The following is a 24792-nucleotide window of genomic DNA, read 5'->3' as shown; positions in this document are numbered from 1 at the left end:
AAGGCCGATGTCATTGTTCAGCGTTCAGTTTTGTTTTGCTGTTGTTTTTTGTTTGTTTGTTTGGGGGTTTTTGGGTTTATTTTTGGTTTGCTTGTTTTTGTTTTGTTTGTTTGTTTTGCAACATTAGGTTTTGAAGATTCAAGTCTTAATATTCTCCACCTTTTCTCCTATCAGATCCCACATTTGCTTTACTTCACTTCCCTGGAGTGTTCTTTCCTGACACTGTTTGGCTTCTGTTTGAAAAGCAGCAGCTAAGAAAGTGATGGAGTGTTTAAGTCCAGGCCGCGGCCTTTCGCTCTACCGCCTTGGTGGCCGGCACCTTTTGGTCTTGGTATCTTGTGTCTTAGGACTGGTGTTTCCAAAGACTACTGAATGAATCCTTTCCATCTAGAAACCACAAGGGCTGGCATAGCTGGGCACCTTAGGTAGTTGGCCTTGGTCTACATGCTTGTGTTACAGGTGTCCAACTTGGCCTTGGTCTCTAGGACTACTGTTTCTCTCATTGCTTTACCCATCCCCAGGGCACTTGTGTTGCACACAGCCCCACTGCAGAGAATGGGATGGAAAGTGCACAGGAGCTGGAAGATAGGGTGGGATGTTGCAGGACATTGTCTCCTGGACATGGCAGAGCTCTTGCACCCGTGGACTCAAAGCAGCTGTGGTCCTCTGACAAGACCTGTACGAGATTGGACCCAGCAGCATTTCATCATGAGCTGGGGAAGGCCTTGTGAGCCCCCTCCCCCAAAGCTATTAACAGTTGCTTGGGCGAGATGTCACTTTCTTCAGTGGTGCAGCCACTGATGCATTGCTCACACTCAAGTAAATAGCCACCCCCACCTGTGCTCGTGAAGCAGCATGTCTGTCTGTCTGTCTGTCTGTCTAGCTATCTGTCTGTCTATTTATCTATCTATCTGTCTGTTTATCCATCTGTCTGTCTAGCTGTGTATGTGTGTGTGTGTGTATGTGTGTGTGTGTGTGTATGTGTGTATGTGTGTGTGTGTATGTGTGTGTGTGTGTGTGTGTGTGTGTCTATTTCCCTATCTGTCTGTCTATCTATCTGTCACACAAAGAGGTGAAAGTAGGAGGCAGGCTTGTTGGGAAATAAAAGCTGTAGCTGGAGACGGGGAGGTGAGATGAGACAAGGAATAGGAGCTGAGAAGAACTAGAATTCACTGCAGATATGTATGAGTCTGTCAGAAATTTAATATAAAAAATATTCACCGACCTATATAGTATCCTAAACATACACTAAGCAAATAAACTTGATATATTAAAATATTAGTTTGGCCCCAAAGACTATTGCCGGCTACAACTTGAGTGTGTTACAACTTGAATTTGTTACTGTTAGCAGTGCCAGGCATGAAGAGACACTCACCACTGTGGAGCACTTTTAACTTTTCCTGGAGTTTATACAAAAATCATCCCTGTCCCTTAGAAATTTCCTAAAAGGGTGGATCTGATCTGAGGATCCAGGGATGCACAGGACAGACAATCTCATGTGTCCTCCAAGAGCACCTGTGCTCATCAGATCTGGGTCTAGACCACTTTCTCATTTTTCCCAAATAAGTAAGCACTTTATGTAGCATAGTGATTAACAGAAATGAGGATTAATGAAAGAAAGCTCTTGGTAAATAGCATTAACAGAGACGTTTTTAGAAAAAGCTCCATCTATTGGCTGTTTTTTGACTACATCTCGTCTTCTTCCAAAGTATTGCAGTTAATGTAGCAAAGTATGGTTTCCACCACCTAAGTCTGTCACTTCCCTCTGCTTATCAATTTGCATGAAGTGGTCCCACAACTGGTTTTCCTTTGCAATGCCTTATTTGGTATAGAATCACAGTGGTTGGCTTTCCTGCTGGAGCCCTCGTCCAGAGATAAGTCGTCCTGACAATTTCATTATGTCTGGGAAGTTGGTGGCATATGGATGCCTAGTGTGCTCTGATCACACGGGTTCCTGGTGTGCCCTGGTTGCGGACAGCAGCTCCCTGCAGTGGGAAGGTGAATGCCTCTGGTCCCCTAGTGCTTCGCTGTGGTTCAGAGGAAACAGTTGGCTGCTGGCTTTCCTATTGCCTGTGGCTAGACCGGGGACACAGGGCTTGCAAATAGCGTTCCAGGGCTCACTCTGAGGCTATTTATCGTTCTCTTTTTTAGACTCTGGAAGGAGGCTCTTACCGGGGAAGCTTGAAAGACCCTACAGGCTGCCTGAATGAGGGGATGACTCCTCCCACACCACCTAGAAACCTGGAAGAAGAACAGAAAGCCAAGGCTCTGAGAGGCAGGATGTAAGTGGCCCACCATTCTATCCTGGTGCATGCGTGTCCTGGACAGTAGCCAGGGTGCTACTAGACAGCTGCGTGCTGTCAGTCTACCCCTCTCATCCTTTCTAAGTGAAGATGGCCCAGGTCTATACAGTGCGACACTGATCATCAGTAAGCCACTTTGGCACTGCCTTAATGAAGCTTTGGGCTGAGGGACTATATCACTGTCAATATCAGTGACACAGCTAATGTTGACAGAATGTGGCTATAACCAAGATCTAATACAACTGTAAAACACGGTTTTTTAAAAAATGGAAATAAGAGAATCCAGAGAACAAGGGACAGTTACCATGGGTCTGCAGCAGCACTAGAGAGTCCCTGATTGTGGCAGAAGTCTAGTGGAAGGGATGTTTCCCAAATGAAGGCAGGAGAAGCATAGAAGGAGAGGCTCTGCTGCCAGGTGGAGCCCATTTCTGCTTTTTCTCCCAGGTCTTTAATTGTGCATCCATCTGTAGCTTTCACAGTGCGAGAACCTCCTCTCAGTTTGCATCACTAGTGGTAAGATAACCATCTGCATCTTGCAAAAACCCCACGTGCTGTGTAAGGTTTGAGTTCTCTGAATTCTATTATTTCCATTTTTTTAAAAAGCCATGTTTTACAGTTGTATTAGATCTTGGTTGTAACCACATTCTGTCAACATCAGCTGTGTCACTCAACAGTGATACCAAGTCAGTCTCCTGGTATTTGAGATAGTAAAGACCACAGCAAAGCGGAACCGTAACTCCTCCAGAACTGAAGTCTCCTCCTTTGGGGCTGGTTCCTCTGGAAGCAAGCTGCCAGTAACTCGGTGTGTGCGGTTATGAGCAGCACTTAAAATGGGCTAGGCAGGTGTGAAGGGTCTCGTGTTATTGTTGGGTTTCCCTTCTGTTCCATCCCTCCTTTATCCAGGCCACAAACATTTAAAAAAAAAAAAAAAAAAAGAGCAGAAATAACTGAGGCCAAGTCCCTTTATTGCTGGCAAGTATACAAAGTAACATTTAGGGCTTTGTCTCCTTGGAAACGAGAGTAACATCATAGCAAAAGCCTGGCATCAAAGCCCAGCTGCCATCACACAGTGGAGAGGAGTGCCTGTAAACTAATAACCTGTGTTTGTCCCCAGAACTTTTTTGAGGGTCAGAAGGACCCTAAAAATTACATGAATGAACTGTCATCTCCTAAGTGAAGTTTCCTGGGCCTCCCACAGCACGGCCCTTCACTGGCTTCTCCTGTGACTGTTAATCTAGGGTGGGCAGCGGGTCACAACTGGTTTCTAGTCCTTTGTCAAGGTAAAGCATGGCTTATGTAAGGGAAGCGACCTGTGACGTTAACAGGTGGTCCTTGGGAAAGCCAGTCTCTTCGATTGTCACTCTGACTGAATGGACCTTAATAGCACTTGTCATTATCCAAATGAGATATTATTTGATTTTGTTATAACAAACCAGGGACATTTATTGTTTTTAGCCCACCCCAGTGGTGCTTCTCTCATCAGAGTGTCCTCAAGGCCTCCACTTGCCATATCCTTGACTCTCTTGAAAACTGACCTGTTGAATGTCTCTTATGTTTCCATCCTCACTGTAACCTGCTGTAATTTATAGCCAACATGAAAGAGCAGATGCGTTGGTCTTCAGCTGCAAGTACTGTAAGAGGCCAGAAGCGGAGGTGTAGACTCCCATCAGGAGAGACTCCATATGGAGATGGCGGGACGACACCAGAAGAGTAAAATGAGAGCCACATGGAGAGAAGATGAAACTAGTGTCATGCATGTAGAAGGGGGAGGATGCTGGGGTGGACTCGCTGCCCTTAAGTTCTAGCTCCGGGTCACTCACCAGATGCCTCCTGAGCATATCTTCTGTCCCGCCAGTGGGGTAAACCAATGAATGAGGCAAACAGTAGCGCAGCAGGAATCCTTCACTCTTGGCAGGTTTCCGTCCTAGTGGAAGAAATCAGACAGACAAAATAAACTAAGTGGTAGGTTGGAAATCTGGAGAAGAAGAAAGAAAAGAGAGCAGAAAGAGGAAAACCACGTGCGGGTAGAGCCGCGCTGCAGTTTGAAATGACTCTCGCTGTGCACGTAGAACGGGAAGAAGTAAGGAACTGGCCAGGCGGAACAGTGTCTCAGCAGTGCCATGCACACCCGGTGCCAGAGCTCACAGCTCCCTGTGGAAAGCCACACACCCCCTACCAGTGTGAAAGAGGGAAGGTGCAAGATGGCTGGCCTTCACTGTCAGCTTGTCTGGATGAAAACCCCCTGGGGAAACACAGCCCTGGCTATGTCTGTGAAGACATTTCCGGAAGACCAACCATGAGTGTGCAATGGCGCCATCCCATGGGATGGGGTTCTGTACTGAATTTAAAAAGAAGAAGAAGAAAAGGGAGACTGAGCTGAACACCAGTGTTCACGTGTATGGATACAGTGTGACCAGCTGCCCCCACCCCCCGCTGTACCCTCCCCACTGTGGTAGAGTGTACCCCCATTTAAGCTGTGGGCCAAAATAAGTCCTTCCTTACTTTGACAGTTGCTCTTGTCAGATATTTTGTCATAATAAAAAGAAAAGTAAATAATATACAACCTATCTGTAGCTGGGAGAATTTCAGGTAGACCAAGGAATAACATTCATTTGTGAGTGATTTTTACTGTAGGAATTTACCATGAAAAATAATTGTGTTCTTTTCAGTTCACTGGGCAGTTAATCGTGCAGTGCTTTGAGATGCATGTATATCCATCTAGTCTTGTTATGTAGCCCAGGCTGGCCTCAAACTCTCGATTTTCCTGCCTCTCAGGTACCGAGGTGATAAGTGTGTCCCCTGCCAGACTTCTTTATGTCTCACCTCCCCATGCACTCTATTAGCCCTTCATGGGAACCCAGTGCACCTCCCTTTCCTGGAGACTAAAACACCAACACAGCCTCTATTGGTCAGCAAACAACTAAAGATAAAAATATCACTACCTGGCAGCAGGGAGGCAGCTCTCCTCTCCAAAGGGCCATCCCAGCCCCAAATTCCCACTCTCACTTTCCTGTGGGCTTTCACTCACCACTGTCTTCCAGGAAGTAACTTGGGCCCTGCTAAAGATTTATCTAAAGGCTTCTATTTGTCCTTGCCAGTTCCTTCCTGTGGCCTGAAACACATGCTCGTGTGCTGGAGGGAGGGAGCCAGCTGGAAGCGCTGAGCACACTGATAAAGCATGTGTTCATTGCTTCCTCCCTATGCGCCGAGGCCCCAGACCCCCTGCATTCAGTGGCTTCCCTGTGCTGTATAGGGCAAGCATTTCAGATGAATTGCTTCCTGAGTTTAGAATAGCTGTCGGGTTGTAGCAGTTACAGCTCCTCTTTGACATCTCAGAATATTATGCCTTCTGTCACTTGGGCCAAAAAAAGTGCGGCTGTGCCTCCAGGCAAAACTTTTTTTGAGTCCCATAAACACAGAACCTCTGTGCCCTGTGCATAACTATGGTGTCTTCTGTACAGTGTTTGACTCTCATAACTGAGTAAAGGAGTTGGGTAGAGACTTCAGGGGTGCCCGATCCCTAAGCAGTAGGCTACTAGGAAAGGGTAATCCTTGGACACCTACTGCTCTTCACTTTGTAGGCGTGGGCAAGTTACCTAGCCCTTTCATCCGTCTCAGTATTTAAATAGGATTGTAATAGGATTTTACAATTCCTGCCTTGTTATAAGCACGAGAAAACCCAGCTGGGGTAATTGGTATATAATAAATGCTCTAAGATGGAAATAATTCACAAAGAACCCAAGAAAGCAGATGCCCTTGTTGTTATCAGTCCCACATCCTAGGGTACAAAGTGCTATAGTCAGAGGTGTGAACATGGAGCATCTGCAGCCAACCTTTGTTCTTTGGCCTCAACTCGGGATCTTCCAGGCCAGTTACCATGGATACATCCCAACTGATTGCAGATTATGTATTATAAGAGCTTTACTCTCTATCTGCACCTCCACAGCCTTTGAAGGCTGCTTGTCACACAAATGTCTTTTGCTAAGGTAAGAATGGAACCAAAAGTCTCGTGTTGATCCCTCGGTCTCAAAGCTCTCATAGCCCAGTTTTGCAAAACAGCGCTTAGTTATTTCTATCCTGTGTTTCTACCAGAGGGGACAGTGCATGGCTTAGTTCACAGAGTGCTTGCCTTGTGTATGCAAAGTCCTGGGCTCAATCTTGAAGCTTTATCACCATCTTTGGCCATATATGGAGTTTGAGGCCAGCCTGGGAAATAGGAGCTCTTGTCCTGTAGGGGAGGGATGAGATTTCTTGCTTCCCAGCGTGTAGGAGCCTCACTGTCTTTGTCTCTTGCTCAGGTTTGTTTTGAATGAGTTGGTACAAACAGAAAAGGACTACGTCAAGGACCTGGGGATTGTGGTGGAGGTAAGCAGATGCCAGGAGGGCTGCATCTGTGCCCACCCAGACAGGAGCAAACTGGACCCTACCTGGGCCCGGGTGCTTTTACCTGCTGGCAGTACATATTTGACTTTCTGGGAATTTGCCAAAATGAAAAATAAAGTGGTACAATTCAGCCAGAGTGTGGAAGCAGATTTTGTTTGCCTTTTGCAATATTTTAATGCATTAAGAGGGAGGCAGGGCCTGGCCAAGCAGGAGAAACTACCACAGTGCTGCTGTCAGACCCGCACCAAGTGTGGACTAACTAAAGTGTGGCGCATGGCCCAGAACCCTGTCTGCAAAGTCTACTGCTAACGTCACCTCCACCGTGCAGGGTTTCATGAGGAGAATCGAAGAGAAGGGGGTCCCTGAGGATATGCGAGGAAAGGACAAGATCGTGTTTGGAAACATCCACCAGATTTACGACTGGCATAAGGAGTAAGTTCTGTGGCGCCCTGAGAGTGTGGCATGTGTCCCTTGCGTCTGACCTGAGGCAGAATATTTGAGGGGATCCCCCCCTCTGTCACTTATCATTGAGAGATGATGTCTCTTCAAGATGTCTTTTCCTCTCTCCTTTTAGTTTTTTCCTGGCTGAACTGGAAAAATGCATCCAAGAGCAAGACAGGTTGGCGCAGCTCTTCATTAAACATGTGAGCGTCACCCCAGCTGCTTCTCATCTCCCCAGTGCCAGCACACTCATTACAGAATTCAGCTCTTCTAGAATATTCCCCCCCTCCCCCGCCATCTCACTACCCTGTTTTGTCCTTAACTGCCTTTGACTCTAGGGCGGGAGGGGACACCATGACAGCCATGGTGCCTGACTGTCACATCCTCTTCTGTACCAGGAGCGGAAGCTGCACATCTATGTGTGGTACTGCCAGAACAAGCCACGCTCCGAGTACATCGTGGCCGAGTACGATGCCTACTTTGAGGTGAGCTGCTCCCTATGGGTGAGATGCTCATGCCAAGGCAGCCGCATCGAGACATACCCCTGGTCCTCCATCCACAGGTGCCCCTGCCACTGGCTTTCATGACAAGAAACCCGCCTCCACAGAGCTGTTAGCTTCTCAGCTCCATCCCCATATGCACCTTTGCTCGAAGAGGAGCTGACGTAGCTCTGTCTGCACTCTGTTGAGAAGCCTCCGTCTGTGGAAAGCTTCTGCCACAGGCTATTTATGGAGGCTCTTGTCCTTCTCATGTGACCACTGAGCAGATTGTGTCCACACTCTTCCCCATCCGTCCCTAGGAATACCCCCTGGTTAAAAGACTTAGAGTCACTTCATAGCTTTTAGCTAGTATCACTTCTGGTCCCTCGTACCTTTGAACTAGATCCATCCTCAGCACTCCAGCCTTGGGAGCCTTTGTTTCTAGTATCTCTCCTATGCCCAGCACATCCAAATGTGTGGATGCCTCAGCCTGTCAGGACCACTTCTGTTGGTGAAGAGACAACACCAGCCCTGAGCAGAGTTCAGGGCACAGCCTTGTAGACCTGTCTCGTCTGAGGGGAAGCCCTTGGCGGATTCCGCCCCGGAGTGGTGGACAGAACATAGTACCTGTTTCGGTTTTTCTCCCAGGACTAAGCCATGGTGTGACATGTGCTCACTGTGAACATTCAGGAGCCAAGCAAGGCATTCGGGACTGTGTGACTCACTTCCATAACATGAGCAGGGGGACAGGCAGCTGTAGGCTGACGTCTCAAGTTTTCCTGGAGAGCTTTAAGACTAGCAGCCGCTCACCCCTTTGGCCCTTTGTGTTTCAGGAGGTGAAACAAGAGATCAATCAAAGGCTGACCCTCAGTGACTTCCTCATCAAGCCCATTCAGAGAATAACAAAGTATCAGCTGCTACTCAAGGTGAGAAGCTGGGAGCCAGGCTGGGGAAGTGTCTCCTCAGCCTGCAGCAGTGGGCTCGGAGCTTGGCATCATCGCCGTCACGCTGGAAAGCTGCTAGCCCCTCAGCTTCGTGCCTGAATAGCTTGCATGGCCCGCGTTTCCATCCCAAGGCTGCTTGCTCCTTGTTTTTCTTTCTTTGATTTATTTCATTCCCCACACCTATCTCACTCTGTCTTTCATTTGGGGAACTGAGCCAAGGGCCCTACCTCTAGACCAGTGGTTCTCAGCCTCCCCAACGCTGTGGCCCTTTGATACAGTCCCTCATGCTGGGGTGACCCCCAGCTTCATAACTGTAACTTTGCTACTGTTATGAAGCAAAATACAAATATCTGATATGTGACCCCCCTTTTCCTTCCCCCCACCGGAGTGACGTCACAACCCACAGGTTAAGAACTACTGCTCTGTACTATGCCTGCCCCCTGAGCTCCTTCTCTCCTTGTGTTAGAGCCAGTGACGCAATGCCTTTAAAAACTAAAAGCATAAGCCAGGCATGGCGTCACTCATCTGTACCCCGAGCTTTGAGGATGCTGTGGCAGGATGGTCATGAATATGTAGCTAGGCTGGGCTGTGGAGGGAGACCCTATGCCAAACAACAGCGAAGCCCTAGAAAATAGCAAGAGTATAAGACCAGGATATAAGAGATAACGGTGGGGGTGGGGCTGGATCTTTTACATAGGCCCTAAGATCCAATCATATTCTAAACAACTTAACCTGGGTTTTTTTTGTGGTGGTTTTTTTTTGTTTGTTTGTTTGTTTTTTGTTGTTGTTGTTGTTTTGTTGCTTTTTTTTTCCCCCCTTTTTTTTTCTTTCTGGAAACCGGAAAAGAAAGTCAAGTGGAAGAGAAAGACTTGACTTTTCTTTCTCCTCTCTGTCTTGTCACGGTCCCACTTTGCTTTGCCTTCCTTCCCTTCTCCCCAGCTTATCTGTCATTTTCTGGAGTCTCTCCTAGTGTCCTTACGTCTCCCATGACTCATCATCTCATTTCTCAGCTACTACAAAGCTTTGCCGCCTCCGCTGGGAAGGGAAGTCTGTGGGGCATTGTTGCATTTTTATGATAAGTGCTTTTTTTTAATGGTTCTCTGGCTATTTTATTATCTGATTCACCCCTCCCACGCCCTTCCTCGCCAGGACTTCCTGCGATACAGTGAGAAGGCTGGTTTGGAGTGTTCAGATATCGAGGTAAGTGTCCTGCTAGTAATGATTGCTGGTTCTTAGGGACCATATCGACTGTCTTGTCCCTTAAGGAGACCCAGAATCCAAGCCACTCCCCCCTTAGTCAGCAGCACGAGCAATAGCAAGTGGTGCTGAGCACAGAGTGTTTCTAAGAATTCAAGAATCCTGTCCCGGGCCAGCCCAGAGCCTAGTGCTATGGTGTTTGTGGCTCTTGCTGGGTATAATGGGGGAAGTGTGGCATTTGACACTCAGTAAAATTGCAGAGATTCAATATGCAACTCCATCCCTGGCTCCAGGTGCCTTTTGACCCTAACACATAAATTATTCTATTTCCACTCCCCCACACCCTGAGGATTACCCACTAAGTGAGTCCTTTGCGCCACCATAGGGATTATTTTAAGCCAAAGAGGTTGCAGCCATTTCTGGCAGGTTATTTTAGGTCAAAACCTCCCATGTTTCAACAGCCAGGCTAAGCCATTGCTTGGGCATTCTGAAAGCAACACAGAAAAGTAAGAAAATAGAAGGGGAGGGGAACGGCAAAAGCCAGGGGTAGAAAAAGGATGGGCTGGGTAACATTTCCCCATATGTTGTCACTGTTGACACAGAGCCCCTGTGCTAATGCCAGCCTCTCTTATCTAAGAACCCCACACAGTCCTCAGAGAGTGGGCAGCAGGGACCCCACCCTCTCTGAGAACAAAGGGACTAGGGGAGATAAGTCCCTCTTTCCAGCCCGAGTTCTGTGAGCTTCCTGCTTAATGTCGGTCTGCCATCCTGAGCGATGTGTTCTTTCCCACAGAAAGCAGTGGAGCTAATGTGCCTTGTTCCCAAGCGCTGCAATGACATGATGAATCTGGGACGCCTGCAGGGCTTTGAGGTGAGCCATTTAGAAGTGCTTCTAAACACACGCACACGCGCACACACACAGATAGCAGTAGCCAGCCCACGGAGGCTCTTCCCTTTGAAGCTCTGCCCCTCCAGTTCACAGATCTTGACGGATGGAGCTATTGCAGAAGTTAGGTGATGAGGGAGAAACAAAGCTCCTGGCCAAGCTGGGATCAGAGTTCCAAGGGGATTAGAAAGAGACAGCATTCCTTATGACCGAGCCACAGTCTCTTCTCTCCTTCCTCCTGACTGAGCAGTGTGAGGCACTGCAGGGTGTGTGGTGAGCCAGGAGCCCAAGAGAGAGCATGAACTGTTCTCTGGGTGATGGGTCTTTATAGAAGTCTGCATAGTGGTTGGATCCACATAGTTATAGTTATATATATAGTTATAGTTATGTATACAGTGCTCTGCCTGCATGTACACCTTCAGGCCAGAAGAGGGCATCAGATCACATTATAGATGGTTGGAAGCCACCATGTGGTTGCTGGGAATTGGACTCAGGACCTCTGGAAGAGCAGACAGTGCCCTTAACCTCTGAGCCATCTCTCCAGCCCCAAGAACCAAGTCTTAAGAGAAATGGATAGATGTCTAGCGGACATGCTGGTTTGGGAGAGCCACCATAGCAGAGGACTATGCACCGGGTGGTCTTCACAACAAATGTCCCTCCCACACTGTTCTGAGGCCTGAGCAACTATGAGGAAGGGCCTGCTTCTCCCAGTCTTTCTCCTTAGTCCACTGGTGGCATCTTCATATTCTTGTGGCATTTCTGTGTCACATCACTGTCCCTCTGGGTGTAGCGTTATGTCTGTATCCAAATCTCCCCTTCTACAACCCTACCTCCTGGTAGTTCTGAAGTGTAAGGTTTCCTCCTCCTCCTCCTCCTCCTCCTCCTCCTCCTCCTCCTCCTCCTTCTCTTTTTGGAGAAAGGGGATTCCTGGAAGTTGAGATAATTAGGAAAGCAGTGCTACCCAGGCCAGGCTTGCCAGAGTATAACAGATAAAGTGCAGAAGGAAGGTCAGCTGCTGCAGTGTCACTGAAGGTGGGAGGTGCTGCAGCCCAGTTGTCCTCCTCTGCCTTCTAGTCCATCCTTCTTCATCCTATGCTTTGTTGCCATAGGAACCAGGTGTCCCATGTTCATGGGCTCCCAGCTCTCTAAGGTAGACCTCAGTCAGATAGCAGCCTAAGTTGAGTCACTCAGCTCACATTGCTCTCAAGTTCGCTGCCAGTTTCTTGTTGGTTTTCCTGGAGAGATTTTATACTTTTCTTTCCTGGTGTTATACCAAGCCTGAGGCTATTGTAAGCAAATCAAGTACCTGGCCCTACCTCTTACCCTTCAACCTCCACATCATGGTGTTTTCTGCATAGGAGTCTGGCTAACTTTCTCTGAGTGCCTTCAGGATGTGTGACTACAGAGAGAGGGCCTCCATGCATGCTGTCTGACCCACCTGAGACTGTGCATGTGTCCTGTAAAGCCACGCAAGGGAATGTAACATTCTCCCTTGTAAACCAAGCACCATCGTCCAGCATTTTCACCATTCAGCACAGAGTCTGCTCTGCATTCCCTCAGCTCCCTGGGAAGGACGGCAAACATATGCCGCCGCCTCCTCCCTCTTGGGCCTCTCACTCCCAGCGTCTCCTTCTCAGATCTTGTGGGTTTTGCCTTTAGTGCTGGCTGCCTGCACCCGGCCTGGGTTCTTATGTAATGTCAATAGAGTGTGTAGAGCTTTTCCAGCTAGCTGGTCACTGGCTTAATATTAACTTTGGACCAGGGTCGAGATAAGCCTGTTCTCCCTCTGACCTTGGCAGTCAGGGGCCACAGTCTAAGCACAGGGCAGGTGTTTCTCAACAACATGAAGGAAAAATGACCTCTGTGCCAGGAAATGCTTGGAAGATGACATCACGTGCAGGGCACGACTGAAGTTTGCACTAAAGGGCAAAGTTGTCCCTAAGAAAAGTGTATTTCATGGACCCTCTAACCTCCGTCCCAAATGTCAGAGTCTTCTTATTGCAGACCAATTAAATAAATAAGTGGTAAATAGCAAGGCTTTCTGATTGGGTCTGTGACAATATGCTGGATGGGCACATTGCCTTTAAAAAACATCTCTGGGCAGCTGATTACAAGCTGGCAACCTAGATGTGCTTTCCAGCCCCAGCTGGACAGTATGTAGCTTGATGGCCGAAGGATCACAGCATCCAGAGAAATGTCTCCACCCTTATGGAATAGGGTCTATTCTGTTATGGAATAGGTCTATGTAATCCACGCTCACCTGCCAACCTTAGCCAGAAATTAAAACTTCAGAGCATCTCTATCTCAAATAACAGAAAGATGTGAGAGGGACCCACTTCATCAGGTTATTTGAGATCCTCGCTATACCCCTCTCTTTGGCCACAGCGGGAGTGCCTGGGTTCCTGTCCCATGCCACAAAGAAGCCAGGCAGACAAGAATCAGGAAGTTACAAAGGAAGATAGGCTACTTCCAGCTCCAAGCAGCATTACTCTCCTTTAGTTATTAAGCAAACAAACAAAGCATAACAAACAAACAAACAAAAACAGGAAAGCACCAGACAAGGAGGCACACACCTCTAAACCCATCACTCAAGAAACAGAGCCAGATGGATCTCTGAGAGTTCAAGGCCAGCCTAGTCTATATAGCAAGGTTCAGGCCAGCCAAAGCCACACAGTGCGGTCCTGTCTCAAACAGGAAGAAAGATAAAGCCAAGATTGTTCATTCATTTTCAGCTGTTTTCCTCTGGCATTTTGGGGGCATTGTTTCCCATGGATTCTATCACCTACACCCCCCCCCCTTTTTTTCTAGCCACCTTATACGAACAGGGAAATGTCCCATAGCCTGTCGCTGGATGAATAATCGGATTCCAATTCAGCGTCTTGCTAGAGTTCCAAGGCTTTGAATATCAGGTCTATTGTTCACATCCCCCAGAGGTAGGAAACATGTAGCCCAAGAGAGCCGAATCCATCTCCCTGCTTTTCACGACCTTCCCTGGCCCTTTGTCTCCACTAGGGCACCCTGACCGCCCAGGGCAAGCTTTTGCAGCAGGACACATTCTATGTGATGGAGCTGGATGCTGGCATGCAGTCCCGGACCAAGGAGAGGCGCGTGTTTCTCTTTGAACAGATCGTCATCTTCAGTGAACTGCTCCGGAAGGGGTCCCTCACCCCAGGCTACATGTTCAAAAAGAGCATCAAGGTGACAGGGGGCAGTAGGGGGTGCAAAGGGGCAAGGGACATCATGAGGGCTGCAGCTAGCTGGTGAGGACAATGAGGAGCAGTGGCAGGCCGACGGTTCCCCCATTCATGTCATTCACCCAAAGACAGAGCCTGAGACTTTACTCTTACATCCAGAGTGAATTTGGAAACCTCTCCTGAGACTGAAATCTTTGAAAGAGAAGTTGGATGGAGAAATGTCTTAGCAGTTAAGAGCACTGGTTGCTCTTCCAGAGGGCCTGGGCTCGGCTCTCAGCACCCACATGGTGGCTCACAGCCAGCTGCAGCTCCAGTTCCAGGGGACATGATGCCCCCTTCTGACTTCCATGGATACTGAGCATGAACGTGGTGTACAGATATACGTGCAGTGAAAATGTGTGTGTGTGTGTGTGTGTGTGTGTGTGTGTGTGTAAGTACAAGTGAAAAGTATAAGCTTAACAAAAACAACCTTGAAAATAAGTTGCTGATTTATTTTTATCTCCTTAAAGTCTGAAAAGGATAGACTTGATTTTTTTTTCATTTTTTTTCATTGTTATTAATTTATTCATATTACATCTCAATTGTTATCCCATCCCTTGTATCATCCCATTCCTCCTTCCCTCCCGCTTTCCCCCTACTCCCCTCCCCTATGACTGTGACTGAGGGGGACCTCCTCCCTCAGCATATGCTCATAGGGTCTCAAATCTCTTCATGGTAGCCTGTTATCCTTCCTCTGAGTGCCACCAGGCCTCCCCATCAAGGGGACGTGGTCAAATATGGGGCACCAGAGTTCGTGTGAGAGTCAGACCCCACTCTCCACTCAACTGTGGAGAATGTCCTGTCCATTGGCAAGATCTGGGTAGGGGTTCGAAGTTTACTGCACATATTGTCCTTGCCTGGTGCCATAGTTTGAGCAGGAACCCTGGGCCCAGATCTGCCCGTCATAATGTTCTTCTTGTAGGTTTCTAGGTGGGGAGGAATGGCCCCAGTTGGACAAACGTGTTTTATTTCAGATGAATTACCTGGTCTTGGAAGAGAATGTGGAGAACGACCCCTGCAAGTTTGCGCTGATGAGCAGGGAGACTTCCGAAAGGGTCATTCTGCAGGCTGCCAACCCAGACATCCAACAGGCATGGGTGCAAGACATCAGTCAAGTCCTGGAAACACAGCGGGACTTCTTAAATGGTACGTGATCGCCCTGCTTCTAGCAAGGCTGTTTGAGTGCACCCTGCCTCTGAGCATCATGGAGACTAACGAGGTCAGATCACATTCTATTTGGTCTCCGACCTCATATCGCATCAGAGACCCTTCTTAACTTGGAGGCATAAATGGAACAAATAGCACGAGAAAGAAGCCCCATGTTTTTATTGGAAGCGGTATTTGTTTGTAGGGTATTATGTATGTATGCCTTTGTGTTCCCATGGTCAACCGGTAATAATGTAGGGAAAGTATAAGGCACATCATTTCTTTTATAACATTTATTTTATTTTATTTTTTATGTACATCGGTATTTCGCCTGCATGTGTACAGTGTGAGCATTTTTGGATCTTGAAGTTACAGACAGCTGTGAGCTGCCATGGGGTGCTTGGATTTGAACCCTGGTCCTCTGGAAGAGCAGTTAGTGCTCTTAAGCTCTAGGCCATCTCTCCAGCCCCAAAGTCAGGCACATCCTGTATTGTAGGGGCCTGAGTTCTCTGCTTCCTGTTCTCTCACCTTGCAGCTGGTGCTAGAACTCTCTAGGATTCCATAGAGATAACTAGGAGTTTGGTAAAGCAGTTCAAATCCTTCCTCTTTTCCCAACTGCTGAGAGCCTGGCTCCGCTTCCCATCCAGCCAACCCTGCCCCTTTCCAATGAGAAACAATTACAAAGCCTAGCTGAGTACCACCCAAATTTCCCAGCACAAGCCAGTGGTTACTCAGATAATGTGGACCCTACCGGCATCCGTAAGAGACAGAAGTAGAATTGCTGTCTCGCTTCACTTTTTTTTGCCCCTGCTGGTATCTGCTTACCTTTAGCTTAGCTTGTGAGGGGAGGTGGAGAGCTGGAGCATAGTCCTGCTGGAGCCTGAAGGTGAAGTAAAGTGGAACCAGGGATGCAGTGAGCGAACAGTCCCACACAGACGTGGACGCATGGGGCATCCCTTTCAGGTGTATCACCTCGGCTTGCCTGTGAGATCTCTACGGTACACATGGCCACATGCCCCCGTACATACATGCCTATGTGTGTCTACAAACCTCAGCTGCCCCATCTCTCAGCAAGGACTGCGGTAGATGCCTGTTTTGGTTTCCACATGCTCTGAAACATGCATGTGCACATAACACGGGACCAACTTGGGGTGCTTCTTGCCTCTGTTGAGGTTGTACCCCCACATATACATATACTCTCATGGGCCCACCTCTGGGCTATCCGCTCTTCTTGCCAGTGCAGCTCTAGACTCTTTCAGATGATGCGCACATGGCATTCACCAGGTGTCTAACGTGGAACTGAATGCTATGGGGAAAAGGTAAGAGGTACCAGCCAGCCTAGCTGAGACTTTGGGTGGGATGTGATGCTTCTCTCTGCCTCACTCAGATTGTTCTATGAGAAGACGAGACTAAAGCTAGATCTGTTCTGACCATGCTGGAGTGTACAGGTGGGCAAGCAGCACGGCCACGGGACGGCATGGCCTACCACCTGGCCGCATCGCTTTTCTCCATGGGGAAGAATGTAACAGCGTTTTCACAAAGCTCCGTGGTTGAGCGCTTGCTTAGCATGCATTCATTGGGTCTTGAGTTCAAGACAGTACCTCAAAAAGCAAAGCTTTCTGGGTACTAGCCAAGAGAAGGCTATGAACAGGATCCCACGACTTTTGTTCGGATTGGTTGGTTGGCTTTTCTGTTTTGGTTTTTCAAGACAGGGTTTCTCTGTGTAGCCCTGACTGTCCACCATCGCCTGGCTCAAGATCTCATGACTTTCACAGACAGAACATGGAAGTCCAGTGTGGCTCAAGCTTTCAGAGAGTATTTAGGGGCTGTGTCCCAATTGGAAAAGGTTGCTGGGAAACAACACTAAGAGCTCCCAAGATTCATTTTATTCTGAAACACTGACAACTAAACAGCACAGGTTAGAACTGAAAGCTGTACAGCTTACAGTGTCTGACTATGCAAGTTTGAATGAACTTGGCTGTTGCTAGGGCAATTTAATGCAAAAACGCACACATGTGTAGAACGGATTCATTTGAATTACATCCCATGAAGGATTCTGGTGGACGAAGTGGGAATGAGGGGTTTAAGCTCATCACTTCAGAACTAAAGTAAAATGAAAAATAGTAAGCTCAAAGCAGAAATAAACAAATTAACAGTAGTGCCTCCCATGAATTTACCCCCTCCTCTGTGTCAGGAGTTAAATTAAGCATTTTTGTCTGCTTCCTTCTGCTTGTTCCCCATGTCAACACGATATGGCTGCTTTTCAGACTATGAAAAAGAGAATTGGAGCCTTTAAGAAACTTGTCTAAGGCAAAAGCAGTAGGTATTAGAAAAGGGTCTGAACCAGGCAGTGGTGGTACACACCTTTAGTCCCAGCACTTGAGAGGCAGAGGCAGGTTCGAGGCCAGCCTGATCTACAGAGTGAGTTCCAGGACAGCCAGGACTACGCCGAGAAACCCTGTCAGGAAACCAAAAGAAAAGAAAAGGGTCTGAATTCAAATCTGTGACTTGAGAGCCGGTTCTTCCAAGCAAAGCAAAGACAGAGGGAAGGAAGGAAGGGGCTGGGGAGAGGGGCAGCCAGGCAGGTGATCAGGTCTTGGCGTGGAGGTACATGTCTGTAATTGCAGCAGTCACTGAGGCAGGATTGAGAGACAAAGACATTTCCTAATCTCAAGACCAAGTTATTCCAGTGAGGGATAGAAGGCCTAGCCTTCTTCATAGTTTATTGAAGAAAACAGCATTTTCCAGTGCTTTAGAGTCATCTCTATAATCAAGTAGCACCCCAATTCTGAGCATAGGTAGAGTTCGTACCTCAGTTCATAGCAACAAAGTACTTACTTAGCCTTCTGTGATGTGCTTAACTTGCTTTCAGCAGTCAAGGATTCAGATTTTACATGGTCCCGAAAGACCTTTCTCCTAATTATAGTGAATGACAGAGGTGTCACTGAAGCAGGGAATCGCTAGCTAATTATTTAATGCCCACAGTATTCTCCCCAGGAGCCACAGGGCCTACGCTCTGGCACGACTGCTATATATTTGATACACGTGAGAGAAGACGGTGCGGCAATAATACAGGACCAGGCTTCGTACCGACACGTGTGCAGGTGTCTCCGCCAATCTTCCCCTTTGAGACCTGCTTAGAAAGGAGTGTGTGACCCCTGTCAAACCTGTTGTGTCACTGTGTGCTGGGATGCAGCAGCTGTTAACCCATGTAAACAGTTGTTGCAAAAAACACCGACAAAAACGGCCTAATTGTGCCCAAAAGTCCTTCATACAGCAGTCTCCCATGGCGGCTTTTCCTGGCTGTACCTCTTCAGTGCTCAGACCCAGGACTTGAAATCCCAGTAAAGCAAAGCAGAGCTCTCATCTTTCCCTCCAAGCCAGTCGCTCCCCACCCTCTGAGTTGCTCCCATGGACCACTTTTGCCTGATCTCTCACTTCCCATTTTCCATTCTCAAGTGCGTTTTCCAGCATGGCTCTCTCCTCCCTCCGCATCCCCCGTAAGCTCCTGTTTGACTTTAGACTCAAAATGGCTTCCGAGTTAGATGGGACGCCTTCTGCCTGCTCCTTCCAAATCTGCTCGCCAACTGCTGCCAGGTTCATGTTCCTCAAACGTACCTCGGTGATAGGATCTGAATGTAAAACCTCTAAGGCGATTTAATTCGGCCACTTCTCAGTCCTCTTCAGACGACGACGATCCAGCTTCACTGAGCCTTCTAGATTCCATGCACCCCATCTCCGTTAAGTGCTTGGTCCCCTGCAGGTTTCTGAGAGCTACCTGTTCCCAGCGCTTCACCTGTGCTTCCTTCTGGCAGATTTAAATGTCAGAGTAGCAGCTAGCCCCCCGACACACACACACACACACACACACACACACACACACACACACACACACGTACGAACGCACGCGCACACACACGCACAGCCCAGCATAGTGCTGATACCTAGCAGGCCCCCCGCACCGAGGGAGGGAAGAATGGGAGGATACAAGGGATGGGATAACCATTGAGATGTAACAAGAATAAATTAATAAAATTAAATTAAATTTTAAAAATAAATAAATAAATTTTAAAGGAAAAAAAAAAAGATTCCTGAAGTCAGAGTGCCTCCCTTTTCTAACCCTGCAGCGCTGCAGTCCCCCATTGAGTATCAGCGGAAGGAGAGGGGCACAGCTGTGATCCGGTCCCAGCCCCCCAGGGTTCCACAAGCCAGCCCCAGACCCTACTCTTCTGTCCCCGTGGGCTCAGAGAAGCCCCCCAAGGGCTCCAACTACAACCCGCCCCTGCCACCCCTGAAGATATCTACCTCCAATGGCAGCCCAGGGTTCGACTACCACCAGCCTGGGGACAAGTTTGAAGTTGGCAAGGTAAGCGGCAGCTTGTTACTCATACCCTTTCCACCTCGAAGACCTCAGAGGTCGCTTTAAGGAACCAGCATCTTTCCCCCTGTCAGTTATTGTAACAGGAGCAATCCATTAAATACAATCAAGTCTTGCTTATTTTTCTTTCTTTCCTTGGAGCTACCTGAAACCAGTTTCCTCCAGCTGAGCACTGTGGGTTAGAGGGCCATTAGCATCTAAATGTGGGAGATTCCTGTGGCAGTAGGGAAAATGGGTGCTTTATACCACAGCTAGCTCCTGTGCCAGACTAGAAAGAGAAGCCCTATGTAAGGGTGCCTGCCGGGGCTGTGGTGTGCCAGCACCTACAGGAGGAAGCTCACCCCGGCTGGCTGATGTGGCAAGAGGAAGCTGATCATGTGATGAGCACGTGGGAAAGCTAGGCTCCGTAGCCCACACTCCAAACATAGCTGAGGGGTGTCGTACCACAGGCCTAGTCCACTAGCTGGCTTCATCCCAGACCATGGTGGGAACAGGAGAGAGATGGGAAAGTGCTAGCCAGATCAGGAGTCGAGTGACTCGGTTTCTACTCCAACCCTGAACTCCACCTACTCTAAAACCCTAGCGAATTTGCCCATCAGACCTAAATATTCTCCAGAATCCACTAGGTCTAAGAATCGGAATACCTGTATTTTTCTTTTTTCTTTTTTTTACCTACATGGTCTAATTTTATAGATGTAGCTCTTTTTCCAAATCATTAGTTGATGCTGATTTTGTTCAAGTAAATGGTTATTGTATAAGTTCAGTCCTGTACTACAGCAACTGTCCCCACCTATTTCACCATATCACCTGAAATAATTTTCTGCCCTAGAAAAACCCTGCCTGTGTGAATCAGTTGAAGTCACTTTGGCATTTTGTCAGCCATATGGAAGATTTTCTGGCTCTCACCATGCCCTAGGAGGCAGCCTGGCCTCCTGGGGAGTTACAGGTCTGTTTAGACGCAGCTGCCCAGGTATAGACGCGCATGAAGAGGTCACGTGGGCAGCGCCTCCTGTATTAATAGGTCCCATGGTGGGGAGATTTCAGGATTTTGATTTCACAGGGTAGCCCAGGGCCTTACCTTTGCATTACCATTCTTCCTCCTGCGTCAGAGAAAGTCAGGACAAGGAACACAGGCAAATGATGTTTCTTACAAGGATAAAGAAGCAAGCTGGGCATGGTGGTGCATGCCTGTGATCCCAGCACTTGGGGAGGCTGAGGTACCAGGACCACGAGTTCAGGGTCCTGAGTGACACGTCAAGTGAGGTCTCAAAAAAGAGGGGGGAAAATATAGCATCAAAGGGTCTGTGTTTTTTCCATAGAGGAGGATTGTGACCCCTGACCTGGCATTTGCCCTGACCTCACTCTGCCCAAGTGCTTACATGCCCCCTGTGCTGATAACAGGTCCTTCCTGCCATCAGCAAGAGGATGCATCAGGAAGGCTGCATGCTAGAAAGGAGCTTCCGGTCGAGGGTGTGCCCGTAGCTTTCCCCGGGCACCAGCTGAAGCCGTCAGCTATGGTTATAATACTGTATCGCCACAAAATGTGCTTTTGGAGCATGTTCACAAAAAATGTCCCCCCTCAGGAGTGTTCTGCTTGCCCTCTCTCCTGCCAGCAGGCCGCCTGGCCTCTAGCCAGGCAATGGGGTATGGAGCAAAGCTGTGCGAACCACCCCCCTTGTGTCTGTGTGCCTCCCACCCCTGTCTCCTAGCAGAACGACCTGGGAGGCTGCAACGGGACCTCGTCCATGGCTGTAATCAAAGATTACTACGCCCTGAAGGAGAATGAGATTTGCGTGAGCCAAGGCGAGGTGGTCCAGGTCCTCGCCGTCAACCAGCAGAACATGTGTCTGGTGTACCAGCCCGCCAGCGACCGGTCCCCAGCAGCAGAAGGCTGGGTCCCAGGCAGCATCCTGGCACCCCTCCCCAAAGCCACTGCAGCAGTAGAAAGCGGTGACGGGAGCATCAAGTAAGTGTTCCCTTGGCTTCTTGAGGGAGGAGTATATATATGGATTTTTTTAAATCAACCCCCCCCAAAAAAAAAACCCACAAAATGCAAACACCCTAGAGAATCACTGCTCCTTATTCGTGATCAAGTAATGTGGGATCAGAGTGCAAACAATGGAACCGCCTGTAGCTCGGGGCGTCCAGGCTAGATTGCTGTGGGGTCATGGTGGTGGCGGTGATGGTGGTGATGGTGAAGTTTCTTTCCCTTTCGTTTATAATTTTCTGTTCATTTTTCCCCTTCTTTTTCCCCCCCAACTCATTAAGAAAAGAACCCTACTGAGACCGTAGGTGACAAAAGACATGCCTTCCGTTGCTACATTTGACCCACCATGGGACTCACTGGACTGGACTTCTATTTATATTGTATGAAGTTACTGATATATATATATTTTTTGATTGACACCCAAAAATGACCTTAGCACAAATGCCAGGCCTGGACAGGTCAGACCTGCTGCTTCTCCCAAAAGAGAGGGGATTTTTTTTTTTTTTTTTTTTTTTTTTTTTTTTTTTTTTGGTTTGGTTGTCCATGGCAATTTCTCTGTACAGATTGTAATTTTTATCCTTATTTCTCTCTTCCCTTGTCACTTTAATATATGTTCATGGTAATTTGTAAGATATTTCTTTTCCTTATTTTGTTTGCAAAAACCCTTCTGAACACATTCCTGTATAAAGTATTTTGCACTATTTAAAGAAACCCATATGGATGAAGTCAGGTGGACCCACAATGTTCATCATTGTACCTGTAATGTAACTAATAATTCTAAATGTACTATTTTAAATATGTAAAATAAATTTTCACCATGAGCATGTTTTAACGAAGGTAAAGACTAGTTGGCCCTTTTTCCCCATCTCATTATATCAGACTTTTGAGTGTGAAAATTAATTTTTTTTTTCCTTTCTTTTCTATAGTTTACGGGTTGGTTGACTGCATTAGCAGGCTTTTTCCTGTGTAGAAAGTGCCTTTGTTGCTAAATCTTGGACCCCGCCCTTTCCTCTAAACAACCCCTCTGGGTTTTCTCAGACTTCAGCAAAGGAGACTAATACAGTCAATGCAGTCTAGAGAGTTCCCAGCGACAGAGTGTCCTTGAGGTGCTGGTGTCTAAGGATGACTAGCATAAGGTGGCATTAGCCTGCTTTTCTCACAGCCCATGGTCACCCATAGGAGGGTCCCAGACACTACAGTGAGGTGACGGAACAGCGACACCAGCAGAACTGTTCTGCTTTGGCACTTTTCTGTCAGGGAATAGAAGCTGCAGATGTCACCTTGCCTCTCCAAGTGACCACAGATTTCAGAAATGGCCCCACGGTGAAATAGGCCCAGCCTGTTTTTAGTCTAGAAATGAGTATTTCAGAACAGAAAGGCCACAGAGCCCTGATGTAGCCAAGCCTCACAGAGGTAGCCCTTAGTGAACAGTGCTCTCGTTGCCCAGGCACCGAGGCCACGGTCCTCCCCACCTTTGGATGTCTTGGCCTCAGAGAGAGGAGGAACAAAAAGGATAGATAGATGTGCCCACTGGTCCCCCTGGGTTCCTTGCAAGCCACAGTTTCACAGGGGTTGGCCATGACTAAATAAGGTATTTGTGATAATCAGCAAAGGCCACTCACTACCCCTTCCCTGGGCTTGCTATGATCACAGGGATCAGAAGTATGCCTACAGGATAAATGTCACAAAGACTGTGTCCACATCAGTCGCTGGGCTTGTGACCAAGAGATGGAAGCTCCCCAAACCATGGTGACGTGTCTTCTGGGAAGAAGGATTTGAAACTGAACCTCTCCAGCCACTTGAGCGCCTCCAAGCTCTCTCCTGCACTATTTTTAACATTTCTCATTTCTCACCAGACACACTGAGGAGCCCAGAGGGTGACACTCCACACGTGCACAAACACGCGCACTACATATACCTTCTGCCTTGGGATTCTTTTCAGCAGGGACCTCCCTGACTCAGGATATTCCCAGGGGAGTCAGGGGCATGGATTTGGGAATGAAAGATAAGAGACAAAAGTCTGCAGTCAGCAGTGTGGTGTCATCTAGGAGGCTCTTCCATTTCTGATACACACTGGGGTAGAGACGTTGGAGCCAGGCGCTCTGGGAAGTCCTAAAGAACTTCTGGTCAGGGGGGCTCTGAGAAAAAGCTCTGGCCTTTGGAAGGATCTCACTTCCCAGAACATAGCAGAACACAATTGGGTTTACGCTTTTTTTTTTTTTTAAAGATTTATTTAATACACTAGTGTTCTGCCTGCATATACACCTGCACATCAAAAGAGGACACCAGATCTCATTATAGATGGTTGTGAGCCACCATATGGGTGCTGGGAATTGAACGCAGGACCTTTGAAAGAGCAACCTGCGCTCTTTACCTCTGAGCCATCGGGTTAATCGTTGAGGCCGTGGGTTAGGTGACAGATGTTTCTAGACGTGTACATTGGATTCCCTGGCCTCCTGGTGGCTCTGGAATGCTGTGGAGGAGGCATTTAAGTATTGTCCTCCTAAATCTCTCCTGCCTCTCACTTCATGAAGGTTCTTTTCTTTATGGAGTCCCACCTGCAGAGCCCCATATTTAACCAGGAAACAGAAGGGAATACAGGCCTTACTCCAGACAAGAACTAACTTCACGCAAGCCCTGTGACCATGAAATACAGCTAAAGCTCAGGGCCCTGAGGCTGCTTGGGTCTTGGCCTTTGCTGTCCTTGATTCTGACAGATATGGAACTCAAGGGCTCTGCCCTGAGCCTGTCTTACGTAACTGTAAAGTGGAGCCCAGACCCCAAGTGGGGTAGGAGACGGACACTGCCACTGTCGCCTCATTGGGAGCACACACTGGGCCTTGTTCCACTGGGGAAACTGGTACCCTTTAGTGGCTGACAGAGCCCTACGGTCACAACCACTGAGTAATGTGGAGGAAACGGTCTGAAACCTTACTCTGAAGTGTCCAGATATGTGAAGGGCGCACCTCCACTTTCCTCAGAAACCCTGGCAGTTCCCCAGCGCTCAAGAGTGCCATCCCCCAAATAACAAGACGGGAACCTCAAAACCATTCTGTTGGGGCTTCTTTACACATGAGCTATTATGGAAGGTGCCCGTGGCTTGTTTGTACAGAATAAAATAGATTTTCTTTATCTTTCCCATTCTATACCTATTCCATCCTTCTCCATCCACCATGCCTTTGTCAAAACACCACCTCAATCCTAAAAGGCTTCTTTAGATGATCAAAATATCCTGCCTGGGTTTAGTGACCTGGTCCCTCGCCGTCCCCCCCCCCTTTTTTTTTCAAATGCTTCACTTTTTCTGGTATACCTTCCAGAAAGGGTCAGAGGTCATCCTCACTTCCAGGTGGAGGTGAGGACAGCTCCAGCCACTACAGGAGCTGGGCCGCCTCCGTGGGTTCACTGGAGCATCTCA

General features: G+C 48.1%; 1 protein-coding gene across 10 annotated transcripts in view; it reads left to right on the top strand.

Moving 5' to 3' along the window:
• Nucleotides 1–24792, top strand: part of Kalrn (kalirin RhoGEF kinase) — a 609660-nt gene that overhangs the window by 553102 nt on the left and 31766 nt on the right. For 3 of the 10 annotated variants that reach the window (XM_051149846.1, XM_051149845.1, XM_051149843.1), the window contains 12 exons: nt 2152–2282; nt 6602–6668; nt 7015–7118; nt 7261–7330; nt 7526–7612; nt 8440–8532; nt 9700–9750; nt 10541–10618; nt 13646–13831; nt 14841–15012; nt 19140–19378; nt 21100–21356. In XM_051149846.1, coding sequence (XP_051005803.1) covers nt 2152–2282; nt 6602–6668; nt 7015–7118; nt 7261–7330; nt 7526–7612; nt 8440–8532; nt 9700–9750; nt 10541–10618; nt 13646–13831; nt 14841–15012; nt 19140–19378; nt 21100–21356 — 1535 coding nt within the window. Of the gene's footprint in view, nt 1–2151; nt 2283–6601; nt 6669–7014; nt 7119–7260; nt 7331–7525; nt 7613–8439; nt 8533–9699; nt 9751–10540; nt 10619–13645; nt 13832–14840; nt 15013–19139; nt 19379–21099; nt 21361–24792 lie in introns of those variants that run through there. The other 7 variants (XM_051149853.1, XM_051149848.1, XM_051149852.1 and 4 more) reach the window with 3 other exon arrangements.

Source organism: Acomys russatus, chromosome 8, assembly GCF_903995435.1.
Source record: "Acomys russatus chromosome 8, mAcoRus1.1, whole genome shotgun sequence".
Classification (NCBI taxonomy): Eukaryota; Metazoa; Chordata; class Mammalia; order Rodentia; family Muridae; genus Acomys; species Acomys russatus.
The sequence above is the reverse complement of the archived record's forward strand: the minus strand, read 5'-3'. Positions and strand labels throughout refer to the sequence as shown.